Below are 15,780 nucleotides of genomic sequence, written 5' to 3'. Positions count from 1 at the left end.
CAGTTAAAACATGACCCACCCAGAGACAAGGGAGCACACAGCCCAACGCGATTATATAAAGCTCTCTCAAGCTGTATCCACGGTACATGTCATTAAATAGGAAGTGCCTCTGTACTAGAGAGGTTTGTTATTATGGGGTTAGATACCGTTCATTACAAACCTGGCATTCCTGAAACAGGTAAATCATGGATAACTATAATAATGTGACTATTTATAGCGATGCTTGGTTTATAAATCAAAGAAAAGAAGTTTAGTAATAATGAAAGAAAACACGTATATAAACATATACATAAGTAAATAACTTCTTGAAAGTTAATTCATATTAAGGTGACGTGGGAATGGATTAGCATCAATATAATTATGAGTGTTTGAGTTCGATGAACATAGAGCACACATGAAAAAATAACTGACCTTTATAAAAGTGTAAACTGTGGCACTTTCAACGCTTGGTTTAAACATCAAAAGAAACGGGTCTGCGCGGCACTCACCTTGCAGGCGCTGGTGTTGTCCTGATACGTGTCGGCGGCAACGGTGTGTAGCTGCGTCACCTGCTCCGTTGCGGCGACGGTCCACGCTTCCTCATCCGTCAGCTGACTCAGGAGACGTAGCCACTCCGCCTCTAAGCAGGGAGAGCTGATGGTTCCGTTGCGTGGCCTTGTCGAGGAGCACTGAGGCCCTCAGGTAAGAGCGAGAGTACAATTGCTGGTAGTGCACGCGCGAGCTGGGTTCCAGGCACGTGTCCAGCGATTCCAGCACCTTCTGGCACTGGCGTAAGGACAGGAAGAGCTTCTTGTGCTTGGCAATGGTGTCTGTGAGGTGGTCGAGGTCTCGAGCGACCACCCGAGCCTCCAGGATGCTCTCAGCCATCTCAATGAGATGTGTGAGTTCCATAAGCGTCTCCTCATACTCGGTGGTGGTTGTGGTGAGACGCAGGAGGCGGTCCAACTCTTTTTCAACACTGTCGTGGATGTCGCACAGCTCAGTCTGGATGGTAGCCAGCTCAGTACCAACTTGCCTTCCAGGCGTTCGTCTCAAGTCATGTGAATTGAGCAACAACTCGGTTATGCGGTCTCTCATTTCCTCATTACTTGTCAGAATCGTCTCAAGCTTGGCGACTTTCTCCTCCGGCTGCATCTGAGTGTCCTGGATAACAGCAAGCTGTGATTTAAGATCTGACACTTCCTTCTCCGCATCATCAACTGCAGTCAGGTACTGGGCATAGCTTTCCTCGTCCTGTGTTAGTTCTTTCTCTTCTGCCTGACGAACTTTTTCAACATGACTAACCTGTTGCCGGAGGTATCGAACTGTCTCTCGGATGGTTACAATGGTCTCTTCACTCAGGATCTCCACAGCAGATTGAGTCACATCCTCTAAGATAGTTAACTTCTCCTCGACAATGTGAAGTTCGTTTCGAAGGTGCTCATACTGCTGAGCCCGTTCATGGACGTCCTCAGTGTTTCTGATGACGTATATACGGTACTCAATAGTCTCGAGCCAGGTAGTGACCGTTTCCACAATGGTAATAATGACCTTCTGCACCACCACCACATCCTTCTTCTTTATGGCATCCTGCAGCAAGACAATATTTTCATCTACACGAGTGTTTTGTTCATCACCTGAAGGCTGCTTCGAAGAAGGTAATAAAAGCTGAGCAGAAGGGGCCACTATTGCCGCAGACTCCTCCCTCAATTTCTGTTTTCGCTTAAGTAACTCATAAATTGTGTACCATTCTTCCATAACTTCTAATTCTGTAGTTGGATATTTTACTAAAGATTTTTCTGTTTCAACAGAAACTAAGCTAAGATCGTCTTTTGTATCGGGAGCACCAGCTGTTAGCTCTTCAACAGGCTCAACTGGTGCAGATGGCACACTAGGCGGCTCTGCTGGTGGCCCAGCTGTGTGTTCATCAATCAGTTCATCCCGAATACCCTGTGAGTCATCCTTTGGATGTACGCCCTCAACAACAGGCCTGGAGTCTAGATCTATACTAGTTACAAATTGGTTGTTCACGTGAGTAGTATACAGGGATAATGGTGTCCTTTCCCTAATACTGTCTGCCTGTGGCTCATAGTAAGTTTCCTCCTCTTCTTCTGGCTCAAGTTTTGTGGTAGTCTCTCCTTCCTGCTCAAGTTCTTTCTTTGTGTACTCTGGAATGCTAGGGATCTCCTCCACTATTTCAACTTCTTTTGCAAACTGATCTTTAGCTGGTGCCTTTTCTGCATCAGAATCCTCTACAACTGTAACATGCGTTACATGTTCTACAGTTTCTTCCTGCTTTATTTCGGGAACATCTTCCACTGTTGCACGTTTGTCTGAAGACTCCTTTTGTTTTTCATCAGGCATCTCAACTGGAGTTAGATACTTTTCTGGAGTTTCTTCTTTTGGCCTTTCTGTGACTACCTCTGGCTCTTTTCGCACTTCAGTCACTACTTGAACCTTTTCTGGAGACCTTGGAGATGTTAGAATCACAGAGATCATTTCTGGAGTTTCTTCAGCAAGATCTGCTTCCTGAAGTTCCTCAGGTGCTTCGTGCATGAGAGGCATCACTTGAATCCTTTCTGGGGTCCTTGGAGGAGCCGAGATTACAGAGATAATTTCTGCCTGACTTTCTTCAGGCTCATGTTGGGCCACCTGAATACTTTCTAGGGTTTCTGAAGCAGCTGGAATAGAGACAGCTTCCTCAGCTACTGAAACCACTTCAGTCTCTGAAACAGCCTCTTTATGTATATCTGGAAGTTCCTTAACTTCAGGTATCCTGACCTCTTCAACTGCGGCCATCTGGATCTTTTCAGGAGTCTTTTCCTTGGCAGGGGCTACAAAAATAATTTCAGAAGGTTTCTCTTCTGAGACAGTTTGATTTATAGGTGACACAATACTATCACTGTCTTTAAACTCTTCCTCTGAGAACTCTTCTTGGGTGGAAGCAAAGAATTCAGATTCATCTTCAAGTGTGGGTGTCACACCCTTTTCCTTGGGTTCCTCCTGAGTAGGAGTCACTACTTCTGGGATCTCTTCGGTGGGTGTGACCACCTCTACTTCATCTGGAGGCTCTTCCCAAGTGATTTTAATAGCTTCTGTATCTTCTGGTGCTTCTTCATATGTGATTGAAACCACTTCAACATCTTCTGGTGTATCCTCCCTCGTAGGCGTAACTACCTCAACCTCCTCTGGATGTACCTCCTCTTCTGGTAGTTCTTCTTCAGACTCTTCTGTTAACTCCCTTGGAGCATCCTCAGACAACTCATCATCTGTGATTCTATCTGAAGTGGCTGATGATGCAAGTACATCATCATCAGCTGTGAACATCTCATCAACTGAGCTGGTCTCATCATACGAAGTTGTTCTTCCAGCATCAGTATAGTCATTATCTGCTGTTGAGGTCTCTGGTGACAGGTCTTCAGCAGGAGTGATGACAATGGATACCTGTGAATCTGATTTGGGAAGGCTAGTGGCTAAATCAACTTCATCACCTTCAGAATGGCGCCTGGTTTCCTCACGAGGTGAGTCTTCTGATGATATTTGACGAGTGGTGACTAACTCCTCTCTCCATGCGACACCAGCTGGAGGCTCTTCTAATTCAAAGTCTCCTTCTTCAGGCATCAATACAGGAGGTTGTTCGGGGGTTGGGATTATCGCTGGCTTGTCAACATGGGTCGCTGGAACCTCGTACATGGCATCACTGAAGTGTGTGATAACATCAGGGGACTCAGCAGGTTCCTCATAAGTCTCAATGGGAAGTGCAAACTTTTCTTCAGGCTTGGGGAAATCTGGTGTGCTCTCATACGTTGTAGGAGGCTCCTTTGGTAATGTTGGCAATGCAGGTGCCACTTGTTTGTCCTCTTTGATACTCTCTGGTCTCAATGGTTGGTGATCTTCAGCAGGGTAGAACTTTTCTTCCCACACTTCTAGAGCTTCTGAGTCTTCTGGTGCATCTTGGGGAGCAGACTCAGCAAGTGGGAATTCTTTTTCAACGTCAGTTGGTAGTATACCCTGAATTGTCTCACTGAAATCTTCTGGTTCCTCAATAATCTCTTCTGTCTCAACAGGTTTGCCATCAATCATAATAATCTTTTTAATGACTCTTCTTCTGACAATTCTATGAGTCGTGGTAACATCAGGCTCAGTGACAACAGAATCAGCAGGTAAGGCTTTAACTGTTTCTTCACTGACGTCTTCAGGTTCTTCCACGACCTCCTCTGTCTCAACAGGTTTGCCATCAATCATAACTATCTTTTTGATGATCCTCTTTCTGATAACTCTACGTACGGTTGTGACTTCCTCAGGCTCTGTGATGGTCTCAGTGATTATAGAGTCTTTAGGTAAGGCTTGAAGTTCCTCTTCACTCACCTCTTCTGGCTCTTCCACAACTTCCTCAGTTTCTACAGGTTTACCATCAATCATCACGATCTTTTTGATGACTCTCCTCCTGATGATTCTATGAACAGTTGTCGTGGTCACTTCATCAGGTTCTGTGATGGTCTCAGTGATAACTGATTCTCCTGGTTTTGCCTCAACCATTTCCCCAGTTACTTCCTCAGGCTCCTCCACAACCTCTTCAGTCTCAACTGGTTTGCCATCAACCATAATGATCTTCTTGATGATTCTTCTCCTGATGATTCTGTGAGTTGTGGTTACTTCATCAGGTTCTGTTATGGTCTCAGTGATGACTGAGTCTCCTGGAGTTGTCTCAACCACTTCAGTTGTCACAGAATCTTTAGGTAAGGCTTGTAGCTCCTCTTCACTGATCTCTTCAGGCTCCTCCACAACCTCTTCAGTCTCAACAGGTTTACCATCGACCATAATGATCTTCTTGATGATTCTTCTCCTGATGATTCTGTGAGTTGTGATCACCTCTTCAGGTTCTGTGATAGCTTCTGTTGTGACAGAGTCTTTAGGTAAGGCCTGTAGCTCCTCTTCACTCACCTCTTCTGGTTCCTCCACTACTTCCTCAGTTTCTACAGGTTTACCATCAATCATCACAATCTTTTTGATGATTCTCCTCCTGATGATTCTATGCACAGTTGTTGTGGTCACTTCATCAGGTTCAGTGATGGTCTCAGTGATAACTGATTCTTCTGGTTTTGCCTCAACCATTTCCCCAGTTACTTCCTCAGGATCTTCCACAACCTCTTCAGTCTCAACTGGTTTACCATCAACCATAATGATCTTCTTGATGATTCTTCTTCTGATGATTCTATGAGTTGTGGTTATTTCATCAGGTTCTGTTATGGTTTCAGTTGTCACAGAATCTTTAGGTAAGGCTTGCAGCTCCTCTTCACTAATCTCTTCAGGCTCTTCCACAACCTCCTCAGTCTCAACAGGTTTACCATCAACCATAATGATCTTCTTGATGATTCTTCTCCTGATGATTCTGTGAGTTGTGATCACCCCTTCAGGTTCTGTGATGGTCTCAGTAACGACTGAGTCTTTTGGTAAGGCTTGCAGTTCTTCTTCAGTGACTTCCTCAGGTTCCTCCACAACCTCTTCAGTCTCTACTGGTTTACCATCAACCATAATGATCTTCTTGATGATTCTTCTCCTGATGATTCTGTGCACAGTTGTGGTAGTTACTTCATCAGGTTCTGTAATGGTCTCAGTGATAACTGATTCTCCTGGTTTTGCCTCAACCATTTCCCCAGTTACTTCCTCAGGCTCCTCCACAACCTCTTCAGTCTCAACTGGTTTACCATCGACCATAACGATTTTCTTGATGATTCTTCTCCTGATGATTCTTTGAGTTGTGGTCACCTCTTCAGGTTCTTCTATAGTCTCTGTGATAACTGATTCTCCTGGCATTCCCTCAACCATCTCTTCGCTAACTTCCTCAGGCTCCTCAATAACTTCCTCAGTTTCTACCGGTTTCCCATCAATCATCACAATCTTTTTGATGATTCTCCTCCTAATGATTCTATGCACAGTTGTGGTACTTACTTCATCAGGTTCTGTGATGGTCTCAGTTGTGACAGAGTCTTTAGGCAAAGCCTGTAGCTTCTCTTCACTAACCTCTTCAGGTTCCTCCACAACCTCTTCAGTCTCAACAGGTTTACCATCAACCATAATGATCTTCTTGATGACTCTTCTCCTGATGATTCTGTGAGTTGTGGTCACCTCTTCAGGTTCTGTGATGGTCTCAGTGACGACAGAGTCTTTAGGTAAGGCTTGCAGTTGTTCTTCAGTGACTTCCTCAGGTTCCTCCACGACCTCTTCAGTCTCTACTGGTTTACCGTCAACCATAATGATCTTCTTGATGACTCTTCTTCTGATGATTCTATGAGTGGTAATTACCTCCTCAGGTTCAGTGATAGTCTCAGTGATGACTGATTCTTCTGGAGCTCCCTCGACCATCTCTTCACTTACTTCCTCAGGCTCCTCAATAACCTCTTCTGTCTCAACAGGTTTACCGTCAATCATCACAATCTTTTTGATAATTCTTTTCCTAATGATTCTACGCACAGTTGTGGTAGTTACTTCATCAGGTTCTGTGATGGTCTCAGTGATGACTGAATCTGCTGGTGTTCCCTGAAGCATCTCTTCACTAATTTCCTCAGGTTCTTCAACAACTTCCTCTGTCTCTACAGGTTTACCATCAATCATAATAATCTTCCTGATAATTCTTCTCCTAATGACTCCATGTGTGGTAATAACTCCCTCAGGCTCAGTTACAGTCTCAGTAATGACTGATCCATCCTGAGTTCCCTCAACTTCTTCGGGCTCCTCTACAACTTCTTCTGTCTCCACTGGTTTACCATCAACTATAATGACCTTCTTTATAACTCTTCGAACAATTTTTCTGGTAGTAGCTGTTTCTTCAGGCCTAATGATTTCTTCAATACTTTCTATTGCTGGTCCCTGAACACCAACAGTAGGGAAAGGTTCAGTGGTTGCTGGTTCAGTTTCCTTATATGCTGGTGGTTGAACTGCAGGATATTCTAGGTCTTCAGGCCCTTCAATTACTTCAGGTTTTTCAGTCTTTACTACTTCAGTATAAACAACTTCTGAAAATACCTTGACAGCATCTGGGCCAGCAGGAGGCTCGCTGATACCATCAGCTGGCTTAGGATATTGTGCTTCTGGTTCTGGGAAACCTTCTTCCAGTGTCTTCTCTTCAGGTCTCTTCATTGGTAGAGGAAGTACAGTGATTTCTTCTGTTACTTGGGATATACTACCCACCTCCTCTGGTTCACTCTTTTGATACATATCAGCCTGCCATGGACTGACTGTTGAGACATCTTCAGGTGTATCATCAGGTATGCTTGTTGTGAGTTCTGGAAAGTCTTCAAATTTGTCTTCATCACTGTCCTCATATGCAGGTGGTTCCATTCCTTGGGTCTCAAGTGTTTGACAGACATCACCTACTGGAACTGGGAAGGGAGCCTGAACCTTAACATCATCGGCTTTCCCAAAGTCAGGAATATCTGAAACAGCTTCCTCCCAAACGTCTTCTTCGATTTCAAGTTTGGGGCCCTCTGTCACTTCTGGCTTTTTGTAAACAATCTCTGAAAATACTTGAGTTTTCATTCCCTCCTTTGGCTCACCTGCTTCTTTGAGAGGCTCTGGGAAATCTCCTACTGGAACAGGGAAATCTGCCATCACAGGTGTGTCCTCTGGAGCTTTTACTGGTATTTCAGGCAATTTCTCTATTCTTTCTCTTTCCTCTAATGTATGATCTTGTACCACAACTTCTTTGGATGGATAGAGTTCTTCCATCCATTGTGACACTGAAATGACATCCTGTGGTGTTTCTTGAGTTAAAACTGTTACTGGCTCTGGGAATGCCTCAATGATCTTCTTGCTTGGTGTTTCTTTAAACTCTGGAGGGGTGAATGGGAGTTCTTGGGGCTTTGAAAGTTCTTCAACTATCTCTACCTTCTCAGTTTTTGGCACAAGTACCTTTGGCGTAGGGAATGGTTCTGCCTCCTTTGCTGCATCAACTTCCTCATACTTGGGGCTTTCTTTAGAAGGAAGTTCAAGGTCCTTTTGTTCCTCAATTCCTCTAGTTTCTTCTACATCAGAGGATCTTGCATAGAGGGTTTCTATGTGTATCTGACTTGCAGGTACACTTGGTCTGTCATCAGGCTTCTCTGTAGGTTCTGGGAATTCGCCTACTGGCTGAGAGAATGGTGTATCATCTTTAGATGAAGGAGGAGCTTTCACTGGTGCTGGTGGCAACTTTGCTGTAGTGTCATACTGAGGGATGTCAACACCCTTCACAGATACATCGCTCCTAGCATACTGTTCCTCTTTCCACTTAGGAGTTGATGTCACATCTCGAGGCTCATCAACGAGACCTACAACAGGAGTTGGGAACTTATCCTCATCCTTAGGTATGGCTGATGGCTTCCTTGGTTCAGGGAAGGGTGCTACTGGTGTATCAACAAGCTCCTCCTTGAACTCTGGTGACTTAGGGGCTGCCTTTTCTACATGCTCTTCATCACTGATGATTCTTTGCTCTTCCTCAGGTGGTTCATGAATGTACAATACATCTTTGAATAATTCACTTGATCTTTCTGCTTCTTGTGGTTCACCTTCCTTCTGAGTTGGCACTGGGAATTCTCCAATAGGAACTGGGAATGCTGGTTCTTTTGAAGCAAATTCTGGACTCGCAGCTGGCAGAGTAGGTGCTGGAGCTTTTGTATCACCTTCTGGTGATAGTCTCTCCTCTCCTTCCCTGACATCTACTCTACTGTAGATCTTCTCTGGCCAAACTGACACTGATGTCACATCTCGCAGGGTTTCCTCAGTTTGAGAGACAAGAGGCAATGGGAACACCTCATCCTTCTTTGTCTCTTCTCTCTCTGCATACTGTGGAGGCTCTTTTGCATCTGTCACAGGTGCTTCTCCTGGAGTTGGGAAGCTTGGCACCATCTTTGCTGCAAGCTCAGCATATGTTGGAGGTAACATGGGAGTTGATTCCTCTTGTGGGATGTGTTTTCTTTGGTCAGTAGTAGTGGGCTGTTGGTAATGACCTGTTAGCCACAACTGAGATGATGTAATGTCAGAAACTTTTTGAATCTCCTCAGATGTAACTGGGTATGGGTAACTCTCTTTTGGAGATGGAAACTGTGGTCTTGCATCTACTGGTGGTGCCATACCCCTTTCTGGCAAGCCAGGTGCCGTCTCTGAGGTCTGAGGAATGGATGTAGGTGTTACATTATCCATTTGTTTCTGATATAATCTTTCCTCCCAGGATGGTGTTTGAGGTTGAGTAGGGGTTTGCAGCTCCCTGTCAGTATCAGATTTTTGCCTAACATATTCTGGGAATCGGAAATCTCCACCAAACTCAAATGGTCTTGCAAATGGCTCCAGATCTTCTCTTCTTTCTGGGAAATCAGGGGAAGGAGCAGGTGCTGCAGGTGCTCCAGAAGGCATATCTGTGAGCTTCTCCATCTGTTGATCTCTTGGAATGAGAGTATATTTTTCTTCCAGGAAGATTCTACAGCCTGTTACTGGATCCCTTGGCACAGTAGAATCTTTGTATGATGGCAGGGGTACATCCCCTACTGGTCGTGGGAACGGCTTTGCAGATGAATCTTTTTCTTTGCTTGGAGGCCAAGCTGGTATTTCCACAGACTTGAAAGGTTTAGTAGTATCTTGGATTTTTTCTCTTGTCACCACTGGTTTTGATCTCTGGTATACAGGTGCATCATAGCTCTTTGTAGGAGATTCAAATATCTTGCACAATTCTGCAACACCACTATCTCTTCTTTTAAATGAAGGGAAAGATTCACCTGCACTAGATCTCCTTTCTTTTGAAACAGGCTTGAGATCTTCAGCCCGAACTGCCAGATCTCCGGGGCTTGGGAAAGCTTTGGTCTTCTGGTCTTCAGAGTCTTTGACTTCTCTTGAGTCACCATCAGTTGTCAAAGATATCTCCGTGTTACTCCAATAAGATCATGGGCTATTTCCTCCCATGGTTCTTCTCCTTGACTGTCACCAGGCTGAGGATATGGTTCAAAATCTTCCTCAGATTCATGATGAGCTGGCTGTTCAGGGAGGGCTGGAGTCTGACCAGCAATGTCTGAGATGGGCTCTTCAGAGGAATCATCTACAGTAGCTTTGGTGTAAAGAGCTCCAGACCAGATCTCAGTGGTATCCTTTGCGTCCTTTGGTTTTGCATCACAGACTGGAGCTGGGACTGGGAAAGAGCTCACTGGTGCTGGGAATGGATCTTGAGGGTGTTCTTCTGTTGGAGGCTCTTTGGACATCACCTCAGTGATCTTGTAAGTCTCTCCTGTGATCTTTTCTTCTGGTTCACTCTTGGGAATGCCAGAAGGATAAGTTTCTTCTTTCCACTGAAGAGGAATTACAGAAGATGGAGATGGGGCTTCAGAAATTTCTGTCTGAGGTATGGGGAATGGAGTGCCTACAGTCATGTCAGTGACAGTAACTCCAGTTCCATCTTCTGGCATTCCAAACTCTGTCTCTGGCTCTTCAACAACTTCTTCTGTTACAACTCTTTCTCCATTAATGATCTGTACACGACGAATTACCTTCATTCTACGTCTGACAGCATGAACTTGGATATTTCGTGTTTCCAAAACACTGGTATCACTTGGTATATTTTCAGCTCCTTCCAGGATTTCTTCAGATACAACTGGTTGACCATCCACAATCCTCAATTGACGGATGACTCTGGCTTGCTGAACCGGAGTCTCTGCGGACTGGGCAGCATCGGAAAGTATGCTTTCTATGTCCTGACTGATTGGTAAAGTTAAAGGCTGGTCACCGCCTGTGCCTTCAGGATACTCAAGCACTTCTTCTGGAGTCTCAGATCTTTCTTCTTCAACAACCTCTTTACCATCAACAATCCGTACAATACGTTTGATCTTAACGTTCTTTTTCACAACACGCGTACCTCCTGAAATAATAGGTACAGGTTCTCCGTCTGTACTTTCCTCAGGTTCTTCTACTACTTCCTCAGTCTCTACAGGTTTACCATCGACCATAATGATCTTCTTGATGATTCTTCTCCTGATGATTCTGTGAGTTGTGATCACCTCTTCAGGTTCTGTGATAGTCTCAGTGATTACAGAGTCTTTAGGTAAGGCTTGCAACTCCTCTTCACTCACCTCTTCTGGTTCTTCTACAACTTCCTCAGTTTCTACAGGTTTACCATCAATCATCACAATCTTTTTAATGACTCTCCTCCTGATGATTCTATGCACAGTTGTTGTGGTCACTTCATCAGGTTCAGTGATGGTCTCAGTGATAACGATTCTCCTGGTTTTGCCTCAACCATTTCCCCAGTTACTTCCTCAGGCTCCTCCACAACCTCTTCAGTCTCAACAGGTTTACCATCAATCATAACGATCTTCTTGATGACTCTTCTCCTGATGATTCTATGAGTTGTGGTCACCTCTTCAGGTTCTGTGATAGTCTCGGTGATAATAGAGTCTTTAGGTAAGGCTTGCAACTCCTCTTTGGTGACTTCCTCAGGTTCCTCCACAACCTCCTCGGTTTCTACAGGTTTACCATCAACCATAATGATTTTCTTGATGATTCTTCTCCTGATGATTCTATGAGTTGTGGTAACTTCTTCAGGTTCTGTGATGGTCTCAGTTACAACAGAATCTTTGGGCAAGGTTTGCAGCATCTTACTGACCTCTTCTGGTTCCTCCACTACCTCTTCAGTCTCTACTGGTTTACCGTCAACCATAATGATCTTCTTAACTTTTCTAATGATTTTCTGAATTGTAGTTACCCCTTCAGGTTCCATGACTGATTTATCTTGCATTCCGTCAACCATTTCTTTGCTAATTTCCTCGGGTTCCTCAATGACTTCCTCGGTTTCTACAGGCTTACCATCAATCATCACAACCTTTTTGATGATTCTCTTCCTGATGATTCTGTGAGTTGTGGTCACCTCTTCAGGTTCTGTGATAGTCTCAGTGATAACAGAGTCTTTAGGTAAGGCTTGCAACTCCTCTTCTGTGACTTCCTCAGGTTCCTCCACAACCTCCTCGGTTTCTACAGGTTTACCATCAACCATAATGATCTTCTTGATGACTCTTCTTCTGATGATTCTATGAGTGGTAATTACCTCCTCAGGTTCAGTGATAGTCTCAGTGATGACTGATTCTTCTGGAGCTCCCTCAACCATCTTTTCACTTACCTCCTCAGGCTCCTCGATAACCTCTTCTGTCTCAACAGGTTTACCATCAATCATCACAATCTTTTTAATGACTCTCCTCCTGATGATTCTATGCACAGTTGTTGTGGTCACTTCATCAGGTTCAGTGATGGTCTCAGTGATGACTGATTCTCCTGGTTTTGCCTCAACCATTTCCCCAGTTACTTCCTCAGGCTCTTCCACAACCTCTTCAGTCTCAACAGGTTTACCATCGACCATAATGATCTTCTTGATGATTCTTCTCCTGATGATCCTATGAATTGTGGTTACTCCTTCGGGTCCTTTTATGGTCTCTGTGATAACTGATTCTCCTGGCATTCCCTCAACCATCTCTTCACTAACTTCCTCAGGCTCCTCAATAACTTCCTCAGTTTCTACCGGTTTCCCATCAATCATCACAATCTTTTTGATGATTCTCTTTCTAATGACTCTACGCACAGTTGTGGTACTTACTTCATCAGGTTCTGGTGTTCTCTCAACCATTTCTTTACTAACGTCCACAGGCTCGTCTATGACTTCCTCTGCTTCTACAGGTTTGCCATCAACCATAATTCTTTTGTGAATTACTCTGGAAATTGTGGGTTCTGTAAATTCTTCAGTAATGACAGTATCAGTTGGTTTTGTGCTCTGAATTATTTCACTGACATCTGGTTCTTCCACAACTTCTTCTGTCTCAACAGGTTTGCCATCAACCATAATAATCTTCTTAATGACTCTTCTGATACTTCTATGAGTTGTGGTAACATCAGGCTCAGTGACAACAGAATCAGCAGGTAAGGCTTTAACTATTTCTTCACTGACGTCTTCAGGTTCTTCCACAACCTCCTCTGTCTCAACAGGTTTGCCATCAATCATAACTATCTTTTTGATGATCCTCTTTCTGATAACTCTACGTACAGTTGTGACTTCCTCAGGCTCTGTGATGGTCTCAGTGATTATAGAGTCTTTAGGTAAGGCTTGTAGTTCCTCTTCACTCACCTCTTCTGGCTCTTCCACAACTTCCTCAGTTTCTACAGGTTTACCATCAATCATCACAATCTTTTTGATGACTCTCCTCCTGATGATTCTATGAACAGTTGTTGTGGTCACTTCATCAGGTTCTGTGATGGTCTCAGTGATAACTGATTCTCCTGGTTTTGCCTCAACCATTTCCCCAGTTACTTCCTCAGGCTCCTCCACAACCTCTTCAGTCTCAACTGGTTTGCCATCAACCATAATGATCTTCTTGATGATTCTTCTCCTGATGATTCTATGAGTTGTGGTTACTTCATCAGGTTCTGTTATGGTCTCAGTGATGACTGAGTCTCCTGGAGTTGTCTCAACCACTTCAGTTGTCACAGAATCTTTAGGTAAGGCTTGTAGCTCCTCTTCACTGATCTCTTCAGGCTCTTCCACCACCTCTTCAGTCTCAACAGGTTTACCATCGACCATAATGATCTTCTTGATGATTCTTCTCCTGATGATTCTGTGAGTTGTGATCACCTCTTCAGGTTCTGTGATAGTTTCTGTTGTGACAGAGTCTTTAGGTAAGGCTTGTAGCTCCTCTTCACTCACCTCTTCTGGTTCCTCCACTACTTCCTCAGTTTCTACAGGTTTACCATCAATCATCACAATCTTTTTGATGATTCTCCTTCTGATGATTCTATGCACAGTTGTTGTGGTCACTTCATCAGGTTCAGTGATGGTCTCAGTGATAACTGATTCTCCTGGTTTTGCCTCAACCATCTTCCCAGTTACTTCCTCAGGTTCTTCTACAACCTCTTCAGTCTCAACAGGTTTGCCATCAATCATAACGATCTTCTTGATGATTCTTCTCCTGATGATTTTACGCACAGTAGTCATGGTCACTTCATCAGGCTCAGTGATAATCTCACTGCTAACTGCTTCTCTTGGTGTTCCCTCACCAATTTCATCTGTTACTTCCTCTGGCTCCTCAACAATCTCCTCTGTCTCTACTGGTTTACCATCTACCATTATGATCTTTTTAATGATTTTCTTTCGTATAATTCTACGAACAGTGGTTACAGTTTCTGGTTCCAGAATTTCTTCTGTAACAGCAGAACTATCTGTTGGGAAGATTCCTTGTGTCATTTCCTCAGTCACGTCTTCAGGTTCTTCCACAATTTCCTCAGTTTCTACAGGTTTACCATCAACCATAATGATCTTCTTGATGATCCTTCTTCGTATGACTCTACGAACAGTAGTTATGGTCTCTGGTTCTGTAATTTCTTTTGTGATAACTGAGTCGGAAGGAACAATAGACTCTTGTGTTACATCTTCAGGCTCCTCTACAATCTCTTCTGTTTCAACTGGTTTACCATCTATGATAACAATTTTCCTAATGACTCGCTTCCTGATGACTCTATGAATAGTTGTAGTAGTTTCCTCTTCAGGGTGTGAGATGATACCACTAGTTGCATCAGATGGAAGAGCTTGAACAATCTCTTCTGTGACATCATCAGGTTCTTCTACAACTTCCTCTGTCTCTACTGGTTTACCATCTACCATGACAATTTTCTTGATTATTCTTTTCTTTATTATCTTTCTAACTGTTGTAAATGTCTCAGATTCTGTAGATGATTCAGGTATTACTGACTGCTTAGCATAATCCTCAAGATTCTCAAGTGTGGTGTCTACAGGTTCTTCAATGAATTCCTCAGTTTCAACTGGCTGACCATCTACCATGACAATCTTCTTTATTCTGCGACGCACAACTGTCCTGACGGTAGTGGTCGTCAAGTCAGGCTCACTTGTTGTTCGAGTGATGACTGAATCTACTGGAAGATTACCCTGCATCAGTTCATCTGATATGTCCTGAGGATCTTCTAATTCCTCAATCTCAACTGGTTTTCCATCAATCATGACAATCTTCTTTACAATTCTCCTAATGACTTGATGGGTGGTTATGGTAGGTGCAACAGATGGTTCCTGAACTTCTTCAGCAGAATCCAAGAACTCTCCTTCATCTTTCAGGATCTGCATTCTCTTTGGTACAAATTCTCTTGTGGGAGCAGTCACATCAGGCTCATAAACAGATTCCAGGAGCACATTGTCCTTTTCAACTAACTCCTCTGACACTGAGATAGGATCCTCCACAACCTCTTCAGTCTCTACTGGTTTACCATCTACCATGACAATGGACTTGATGCTCCTTCTACGAACAGTTCTGACGACAGTGGTTGTTCCCTCAGGTTCCACATCAGTAGCCTGATCAGTTGGCTCTTCAACCACTTCTTCAGTCTCAACCGGCATACCACCGATCATGACGACGTTCTTAATACTTCTCCTTCTCATCACTTTGTAAACAGTTGTTTCAGTAGTTTCTGGTTCCGTGGTCATATCAGCTTCTTGCTGCACTTGTTCTTTTACTACACTGATGGGCTGGTCCTCTTGTTTTAAAGCAATTGTACTCTCACTCTCTTTCTCTGAGTCCTGGCTATCAGAAGGTAACCGCTTCCTTTCATTCTCCAGGATCTCCTATAATAGATTTCAGCACATGTTAACTGATGCACACCTGCTGTTGCAAATGTACTTAGATGATTTTTAAACAATGCTTCCTGATGCACTTTTAGCTGAAGAGAAAGGGGATCACAAAGGGATATGAACAGGGGATGAGGACAATCATAATTTGTGAATCATAAAATCTATGC

General features: G+C 43.8%; 4 protein-coding genes across 4 annotated transcripts in view; 1 reads left to right on the top strand and 3 right to left on the bottom strand.

Annotated features, from left to right (window-relative positions):
- The window catches only part of LOC119582025 (nesprin-1-like), a gene marked incomplete in the record, with an annotated part of 55,788 nt that extends 55,160 nt beyond the window's left edge, over positions 1–628 (bottom strand). Inside the window, 2 exon segments of the mRNA XM_037930234.1 lie at positions 161–169; positions 489–628.
- LOC119582362 (COP1-interactive protein 1-like) lies at positions 580–2,535 on the bottom strand. Its single transcript, XM_037930576.1, has one exon. It carries the CDS (start codon positions 2,533–2,535, stop codon positions 580–582), a length of 1,956 nt encoding a protein of 651 aa, XP_037786504.1.
- LOC119582361 (uncharacterized protein DDB_G0271670-like) lies at positions 2,534–3,361 on the top strand. The gene is made up of 3 exons (XM_037930575.1): positions 2,534–2,540; positions 2,661–2,834; positions 2,991–3,361. Exons 1-3 carry the CDS (start codon positions 2,534–2,536, stop codon positions 3,359–3,361), a joined length of 552 nt encoding a protein of 183 aa, XP_037786503.1.
- A 7,793-nt stretch (positions 3,362–11,154) lies between these two features.
- Positions 11,155–15,780, bottom strand: part of LOC119582026 (titin-like) — a 7,641-nt gene continuing 3,015 nt past the window's right edge. The window contains exon 4 of the mRNA XM_037930236.1: positions 11,155–15,607. Within this exon, the coding sequence (XP_037786164.1) occupies positions 11,177–15,607 (4,431 nt within the window). The 3' untranslated portion in view covers positions 11,155–11,176. The remainder of the gene's footprint in view (positions 15,608–15,780) is intronic.

This window comes from Penaeus monodon, chromosome 15, assembly GCF_015228065.2.
Source record: "Penaeus monodon isolate SGIC_2016 chromosome 15, NSTDA_Pmon_1, whole genome shotgun sequence".
Lineage (NCBI taxonomy): Eukaryota > Metazoa > Arthropoda > Malacostraca > Decapoda > Penaeidae > Penaeus > Penaeus monodon.
This window is presented reverse-complemented; position numbering and strand designations above follow the sequence as displayed.

What these genes read in the sequence shown, in the direction of transcription:
- LOC119582361 (XM_037930575.1), top strand. An exon ending in TACAAAAATAATTTCAGAAG is followed by an intron (nt 2,835 to 2,990) that starts GTTTCTCTTCTG and finishes CCTCCTGAGTAG; the next exon opens with GAGTCACTACTTCTGGGATC.
- LOC119582362 (XM_037930576.1), bottom strand. Translation starts at nt 2,535, where the DNA reads ATGCACGAAGCACCTGAGGAACTTCAGGAAGCAGATCTTGCTGAAGAA.